We start from the raw sequence: 9,173 nt of genomic DNA, 5'->3' as shown, positions 1-9,173 counted from the left end.
CCTTGAAACTTTCCCATTTAAAACACGAGCATGAGGTTGAGTGAATAAGAAACTTGTCAAAGGGGTTGCTATTCAAACTCATTGGACGAGTCCTGGGTTCCACCACTTGTCTGGGGCTCTTACTTGAAGAAGCCCTGGAACTCAGAGGCCACCATGATGAAGGGACATTTAGGTGCTAGAGCTAGTAAAGAATTTGTCACCTGCTTCTGGTTTCATACCTGGAATTCAGAAATGAAAGGAACCATCGTTGAGACTGAAATCTCTATCCCCTTTAGTCGGAAACAAAGCCATTCTCTTTATGTTGCAGTCCATATGGCAAAAATAAAAACAAAATACATTTCATATCCATATCCAAAAAGATAAAAAACATGGGTTTCCAACTTTTTTAGTGGTTAATTGTATTTCTGTAACAGCTGAGGGGACCGTATCTTATCTTAAAAAGTAATCTTCTAGGGTTTGGGAGCTCTTATGTTTAGTTTAAAATTGGGGAAAATGAAATTATAGAAGGCTTTAGGTCCATCACCCCCTTTAACAAGCATACCTAATCATTTAGATTTAACTCTCATTTACTAAAAACAGAAATCCAACAGAGGCAATCTGCTGTTTTGAGGAAAACATTTGAAAGGAAATCAAAAGGCCTGGTTCTAGTCCCCACAATTCAATTAAGCAGTCATTTAATGCTACCAGCAATGGACCAAAATTGTCCCAGAACGGAATCTGCCATCTCAAAATAAGGTAATTTCTAAAGTTCCAGGAGCTCTGAAATTCTAAGGGCCAATGAGTTATGCATCAATCAGTGCCAAAAGTAATACGGAGATTACTCCCAAACAAAACCTCCATTGTTTCAGATTGGTGTCCCTTTGATTAATGTGATTTGTACGAATGAGTGATGGATCAACAGATCTAATCCTCTTAAAGTATTCGGACTCAAGAAATTTCCAATTATTGAAATTATGGGCACTTTTAGAAGGGAGAGAGTTCTTCTAGACCCATGTAGCATTCTTTAATTATTCAAATAGCTGAGGAATTGTTTCACTGTGATAGCTGGTCTTCAAAGATGGCTCCCAAATGAGCCATGCCTCCTGGTATCCATACCCTTAGTAGGCCCTCCCATACTGCCCTGAGTCACTGTGGCCAAAGTAACATTGTGCCAGTCCTGGGTCTAAGCCAAAAGAAGTCTTGGTTGCTGCTTTTGGGGGTGCTCCAAGTTGCCATTGCTCTCCCTGCTCCACACCGGACCTACCAGAGTTCAACAGATCCAATGCAGGCCCAGATGTCTCATTTCCAATGCCATTCTTTGTCCTTATTAAGATGTGTACATATCAGGGAAAGAGAAAAAGCCCTATTGTGGGCTCTAGATGCCTTGATTAAAAGAGGCTCGTGTCACCAATATTTTGAATCGTCCCTTTGTTTTGGTATCCGGGAGATGCCTGATGGCTGAGAGGCATGTCTTTCTTCTGCCAAGAGGGCAGAGTATCTAAAATGGCAGCGGGGATCCTCTAGACTTCTCTGGTGGCTCAGATAGTAAAGAATCTACCTGCAGTGCAGGATACCTGGGTTTGATCCCTGGACCAGGAAGATCCCCTGGAGAAGGAAATGGCAACCCACTCCAGTGTTCTTGCCTGAAGAATTCCACGGATGGAGGAGCCTGGTGGGCCACAGAGTGGCTAACTCTACACTCTGTGATCCTCTAGACGTGAGTCCGCAGGAATGGCAGCCTGAGGACAGTTCACACAGAAGCTGATTTCCTTAAGGCCGTGTCTGAATACTCCCTGGGGTCCTCATTGATTAGGGGTGTGTGTACCTGTTCGTAGACAGCAGACTTTGGCATTTTCTTTGTCTCTTAACACTCCTGGGTTCCTCTTCCTAGTATTTCAACCTCTTCTAATCCCCTCCCAACTCCATCAGCTGACCCTGATAGTATTAGGTGTTAACTGGTAAGAACTGAAGATAAAGACCTTTTCAGGTAGTTTGGTGTCAAAAATGAAACAAAGGAATGAAGATGCAGCAATTGATATTTTAGGGGAGGTGTCCTAGCCATGTGATTTCTCAATGACATCACTGAGACAGCTGCTATCATCACAAGGATGGCCCAGAGCTCCCTCTTCAACAGTGAGAACTTTACCACCACCTCTAGAATGAATCGCACACCTAAAAAGCAGAAAGTTTTCCAAGGAGAGGCAACAGAAATTTTCCGGGGGAAAACTCAGGAGGGAGCTTTGTAATATGCTCATGCTTTCCATCAAAAAAACAAAAACAAACCCAAACGGTTCTAATTTCTTCCTTTGTAAAATGGGTTTACTCAGCTAATAAAGAGCATTTTGCTGACTAGGAAAGGAGCCTGTCTTATTTCCAGTGGTTGGCCAGCCCGCCTCCCACAGTCCATTCGTGTGTGTTTCTATACGATCTGGGTAGCTGATACTCAGTTTGTTTCTCAAGCATCTAAGAGTGAAGAACAAGGTTATCCAAGTCCTGAGAGGTAAAAATTTATTGACTTATATCATATCAGCATGTTATGATATGGTCACACCTGCTCATATACAGCTGACTTTTTCTTATAGCCAAAAGAGGAAATTTTTTCCTTTTAAAAATACATTTTCTTTTTCAGCAGGAAGAAACATTTTCTGAAAACAAACATTTTCATATTAAGTGGAAATTAAAAACAATGGCTTTTCTTTTGTTCCTAACGCATGAAGAATAGGGCTGGTCAGCAACAGATCTCAGAGTTCTTCACACTTGCTTTCAGGGCTCTGTCCTCAGTCTGTTCTTCATCTTCCACAGAAACCACACTGGGGAAAACAACAACAGCCTCACCAAAACAGCATCCTACATCCAGAGAGAAAAAGAAGAGGCAGACCGAACTTAAACTGTTTAACTTGTTTGGTAGACTGTGTGAGATATTTAAATACATTTAAGTTTTCAGTGGGATCAAACATATTCTCCAAATATCTAAACAATAAGTGTTTTCAGTGCTCAAAACAGAATCTTAGCGATGCCTATTATCAATTTACCTAGTTTTGAGAAATGAAAGCAAAGGACCAACTTTAGAAAAATGCAAGCTTCCCATGCACTTGAGGAAAGATTTGCTGTTTCTCAAATTCTTCAAATCAAAAGCCCGCTCTGGGGACTCCCCTGGCTGTCCAGTGGTTAAAACTTCACCTTCCAATGTAGGGTGTGAGGGTTCAACACCTGGTCAGGGAGCTAGGAGATCCCACATGCCTCATAGCCAAAAAATATAAAAGAGAACAATATTGTGACAAATTTGATAAAGACTTTTTAAATGACCCACATTAAAAAAAACTTTAAAAAAATAAACAAAAGCATGCTTTGTAGGACTGATATTAATGCTTTCCACCCATTAAGCCCCTGCAAGGGTCAGTAATAGGACCCTTAGTGTTGAGCAGTGAGTTTACTCGATACTAACAGTTAATTTAAAAAAAAAAGCACAGGACAGTGGTATGCTGGAGACAGCTCCTACTGGCTCACTACAGCTGATTGCTAAATTTTAAAATTTTGCCAGCAGTTACTAAACTGTTGTTATTAAAATTAAGTTATATAAGCTTACAAAGAGTAATGAAGCCAAATGTGGTTCACTTTAGTGTGAATAATTTGCACGAGGGTAAGAAACAATTTTTTCTGCATGGGGTAGCAAAGAGTCAGACACGACTAAGCAACTGAACTGAACTGAAGGAACACTTTATCAGATCACGTATCAGATTGAATGACAATAAATTTGAGAAATAAGTAATTATGATGTAATTCCATTTTTCAAATTATGGCTGAATTGCAATCAAAGATTGGCTACAACAGTTCAGCAAAAATCAATTACAGCATCCTGGGAGAATGAACTGGCTATATGGACTTGACAATAAAGTATACTTTATTATTATTTGTTAGCTGTGTTATATGTCTTTGCTATCAGCAAAATTTTAACAAACATGTACACTTGTATACAGAATTTTTTTTCTAGTAGAGTGGACTATTCAACATTTACCACTATACCACTGGATGGGGAAAATGGGGAAGGAGTGGGGGGAATAGTTTAAAACCAAAGAAGGAAGTACAATGTTTTTTTCTTTTGGTTTTTCAGTTTGCCTTCAGCATCCAACTGCCATAATACACGTCTACAGATGTTAATGCCTAAATCTCTCCAGTAAAATACAAACAACCCATCCCCACTACTAAGAATTAAAAGCACTTTACTTGAAAAAAATCAACTTTATTTTTTCTAGATTAAAAAAAATAGAACCAGCTATTAATATTTGTTGGGAAAAATGTTTCTTTTGGTGTTCACATCTAAATTTCTGAAAAGGTGATCTGGTTACTAAAATAATCCCAAATGCATTCATAAACCAGATAGATCCACGAGTGACCAGCCCTTTACAAAATTTAATGACAGTTGCCACAGCCTTTACATTCATTCTTATCATACATTACAACATGCAGCTAGACAAAGAAAGACAGGTCAACAAGCTGAAGTAAACATTATGGCATCAGGAAAAGGAAAATCCACCTGTATAAAATAAATACAACTCTGTAACAACTGTAAAGAAAAGGAAAGCACTTAACACAACAATGGCAAGTCAATGTATAACTGCTTCATTACCCAGTCATGAAAATGAGTTACTGTAAAATGCGTAGATCCCTTACATGTAAAGAATTTGTGCATTACAGTCATGTGTTCAACAGTTTTACACAATAAAAATAAAGCCAGTCAACATATGTGCGCATATCTTGCAACTAGATTACACATATTTTTTTTGCTCTTTTAACTGTTTTAAAAAAATATTAAATGTAAAAATCCTCAAATGGAAATTTTGCAGAAAAACCCTTATTTTATCTTCTGTATGGCTACAGTCACCCTCCCCCAATAGTACAGCACCCTCAGCTTATTCCCAGGGTCCGGTTCCTAACTGTTGGGTATCAACGCAAAATGACTGCAATAAAGCACCAACCGGTGACTGCTCCAGAGAACACCTGGCCCCTCTGTGACCCCAAAATGTCCAATTTAGGTGGTTTTGGTCCCAACGTATTAGTCCCTACTGTCTCATAAAATAAACCAGGATACTTGCTGCCCAGGGTGGCTCTGACTTTGCCTTTCCTGTTAACAGATGTAAAATTCACAGCACTACATTGCAAGAAAATAAGGCGAACCATTTTTATCCATCCTTTGTAGACCAGAGCTGACATACTCATAATGGTAACTCTGGAGCGAAGTCCTATAGTGTAATGAAGAAAATAACTTCCTACTTAGCAATATAAATAAAATTTTCTTAAATATAAAAAGAATCCAATAAGACTATCCATGATTAACTTTCTACAATTATAACCAGGTCCCAGTAGTTTAGAACAGTCTGTAGGGAAATGATTGTCAGAAACATTACCAAGACAAATCCACAAGATGTGAGTGGCGTGAACAAAGAATGAAGAGGCATTGCAATACCAATCCAAATGCTATAATACTACAGTGATGTTTTGAGGTTTACATTCGGTGATTTAACATTTCATTTCCATAAAAAGACTTGAAAAAAAATGACAATACCACTAGCTTTTGATTATTCATGGATTCCTTTTCTAGCCCATGGATTATTCAGGTTTTTGTGTTTCCTCTTCCTGAAGCTATTTTTCCAAATCTTTTCACTACTCATGAACAGTCATAAATAGATAGGCAAGAGAAATCTTTTTTTTTTTTAATTAATATGCATCCCTAGAAGAAAAACAGTTTGATGAGAATAAGGACTCAAACTCCTAAACACAATTAGATTTTTGGTTTACTATGACTTATTACTGGATTAACTATCCGGTAATCTCTAGGTCTTTTCCCATGGAAAAATTAAGGGTTGGTTGTAATATGAAAGACTACTTAATGAAAGATTGGAACTCATAGCTAGCTTAAAAAAAAAAATCTACTATTTAGATTCTCAACTATTTGCTCACCCAAAACATCATTTTCCCTTCTGTAATTTTTCTTTACCTTCCATTGGCATATAGGTTTCTCCATGCTATTTGTATGTTTTAACACCAATGACAGTTTCTGAAGTTAAGTGTGAACTGCTGGGGTGGTCCCCTCTGGAGTCACTGCGCCTGCCCGTGGCCAAGCAATGCTCGATCACTGTGACTCATGGAGACCAAAATCCAGCAGGGAGATCTCAGCCCTCTCTGCTGTGTGAATCCAGGCAGATCGGCTGAGACCAGGAAGTGCTGAGACTCTACAAGCTGCTTGCATAGAAACTGGCGCAGTTTTATTTTCTTTTCCCTTGACAAAAATGTATACTCTCTAAACATCCTTTGATCTCACTTTGCAAAGAAAATACAGATTAGGACTTTTAATTTGGTTCTGTACAGTGGCATATTCCTGCTTCCCTGGTTGCCATACAAAAACACAGATTCTCTCTTTACTTTCCCTAGTGCAAGCAGGAGAACTCCAGTTACTGATGAGGAAAGCACTATCAATGCTCTCAGACAAACATGTTTTGCCAACAGGAGAGAGAGAACATGTTGATAAGGAATCAAAGACGGATAGGACAGACCAAACACACATCTATTTACAACTCACAGACCTATTTTCAAAAATTAACTCACACATCTGTTGGTATTTTTCACTCTAGAGACTGCTGAAATGACTGCACTTGAAAACAAAAGCATCTTACAGAACAGTCTGCTTGACATGTACATTAAACAATATTATGTTCCTTTGGAGAACAATGATGGCAAAAGTGGCCCTAAATTACACTGACGTATGCATTTCTTTTCTTTTTTTTGGATGGGAGAACTGGCCACTCTATCTGTGGTTTGCTTAGCAATGACGAAAAAGGTCTATTGGCTAGGACTATGCATGCCAGACTCCACAGTGAGCTACTTATCCCCCAGCTGGCTGAATAATCTCTCAAGGGAACAATTTCGATTCATCTTGTCTAGTAGTGTTTGCTGGGCCTCAAACAGAATCATCTTTAAGTTTCTATCCAGCTTCCTATCATCCTTCATACCTTTAATTGAGATTGGCTTTACCTAATTACTGTCACTGTAAAACACATATAGCGAACTGCTCAGATTTCCAAAAAACTGCATCTTATAACAACCACTACCAAACCAAACATATTAACACTGTCTTCTGCATTTCACCAGGTAGCTGTCTACTATTCAATGAGGTATTTCAAGTAATGAAGCAGTCTTTCACCTCTGTACTGAATGGAGCTGCTGGGGGCTTTTATTTGGTGTTGCTTTGCCTTTCCCACATAACTGGGAGAAAATTCACATCTTTTCAGTTTTTGGTTTTTTTGGTTTTATTTAAAAATAGAAAACAATTGCCTTTACTTTTAGTTTCTGGCCTACTTCTCAAAATTGTCATTTGTACAATTACTGACGACAGGGGCATCACAATGTTCATGACCAACAAGTACGCTGACTCACCAGGGTCTAAACAGTCCTATAGTTCCAAGCCAAAACACAAGCTCCCTCTCAACACTGGGAGTGCAGGTGACCAGTTGACACCGTGCCAGCACTTTTTGAGGAGTGTTTGGTTCTCCTATGAGGTAAATCATATAAATATAGTGACACATTGTTTAAAAAAAAAAAAAGTTTTCTAGAAATAGGAACTTGACTCTATCCTCTCCAAGATCAATTGAAAGAAACTGGGAAGCCTCTTTGCTGGACTCTCCTGGTTACGCCACTCTGACACAGGCAGCTCCTTGACGTGCTAAGGGAACAAACGCAGGTTCTGGGGGTGTCGTGTGAGAACGTGTCACCATTGGAAGCCAGTGCCTGGCTCTAGCTCTTATATTCCTTATATTAAACAAGTCTATTTCACCTTAACTTGATCAGTTAAATGCCTTAATTTATTTCAACTGTCCCCATATGCATTTGAGGCTAAAATGCAAAATGGAAAGAAAACAAAACCAAACAAAAAAAAAGGCTCTGAGTGGGACAGAAGCCTCGGTGTGGTGCCCAGTGCAGATGGCGCTGGAGGGCGTCAGCGCCCAGATCAACATGCAGACAGACAGGCAGCCTCTCAAGAATTCGCTGATCATGTTCACGTCTGTTTCCAACCTATAGTGCTAATCCTCTGCTGTAGATGCATCTGATAAAAGTGCATTTTGTAAAAGACAATGATCAATCTATGATATGCCTTCTATACAAAAAGATAAATCAAGTGAACCCCCCCTCCCTGTACAAGGGGCAGCGTGAATGCATGTAAACACGGCATTGGACTGAGCTGGTCTTCTGGAAGAACACCTTCTAGTACCGGAATGTGTCACTGGACACTGCTTTGCCCCCCGGGGGCATGCTTGACACTGAACCTCATGGAGCTGCTGAGGACTGGGGCATTGCTGCAAACGACAGGGAAGCAGTTCTTCGAAGGTGCCAACCAGCTCCCCTCGAGGTTACTGGGAACACAGCCAGAGCTGACAGAGGTGAGGGCGTGCCCCAGCGCTGCCTAGTAGAGATGACTAGCTAAGAGGAACGGACGTGGACAGTTTTCTGAGCCTGGGAAAGATTATCACACACACCTGGTGGCAACAGAATTTCTCTCAGATAGTCTTCTAGGATGATTTGATGATTTCCTCTTCTCCAAATGTGATGTTTGCATAAATGGGTGGTAGAGTGTATCGTTTTAAAACATGAAAAGTCCTTAAAACATATTAGCAGGTCATTATATTACTGATCCTCATTTTAGTAGAGTTTAAAAATATCCCAAAGGGGGATAAATATTAATCCATCCATTGAATCTCCTTTGCTTGTTTTTTAATATTCTGATTTGCACATGTAAAATAATGCACACTCATGAAAGTCCAAATTCCTATGGTGACCATGACAAGTCCAAGTCAATTCCTAAAACAGGCAATGGTAAAAGTACTGAAAGATGTTGTACCACATATAGCCTGACAAAAATGCAAAAGACTGTATGAGAAATATCCACATATTGCTGAGGGTCATCTCCCTGGAAACAGCTTCCTTATGGCCCTTGGTAGGTGGAAAAGCCCCTAAAAGACAAAATAGAAATATTAATTTGTTTTCTTGTGGTGGGAGGTGTCCTAGAGCAAAGGTTGAACATGAGTTTAGCTACAGTGTTTTTTGCTGCTGCTGTTGTTTGTTTTTGCTTTTGTGTGTTCTTGTGTGCTGGGTCTTCATCGCTGCTTGCGGGCTTTCTCTAGCTGCAGTCAGCCGAGGCTACT

General features: G+C 39.6%; 1 protein-coding gene across 4 annotated transcripts in view; it reads right to left on the bottom strand.

Moving 5' to 3' along the window:
* Nucleotides 1–2,461: 2,461 nt before the first annotated feature.
* The window catches only part of LPGAT1 (lysophosphatidylglycerol acyltransferase 1), an 82,685-nt gene continuing 75,973 nt past the window's right edge, over nt 2,462–9,173 (bottom strand). For 2 of the 4 annotated variants that reach the window (XM_061161009.1, XM_061161011.1), the window contains exon 8: nt 2,462–8,981. In XM_061161009.1, coding sequence (XP_061016992.1) covers nt 8,830–8,981 — 152 coding nt within the window. In that variant the 3' untranslated portion in view covers nt 2,462–8,829. The remainder of the gene's footprint in view (nt 8,982–9,173) is intronic. The other 2 variants (XR_009695852.1, XM_061161010.1) reach the window with 2 other exon arrangements.

The sequence above is a fragment of the Dama dama genome, chromosome 14 (assembly GCF_033118175.1).
Source record: "Dama dama isolate Ldn47 chromosome 14, ASM3311817v1, whole genome shotgun sequence".
Lineage (NCBI taxonomy): Eukaryota > Metazoa > Chordata > Mammalia > Artiodactyla > Cervidae > Dama > Dama dama.
The sequence above is the reverse complement of the archived record's forward strand: the minus strand, read 5'-3'. Positions and strand labels throughout refer to the sequence as shown.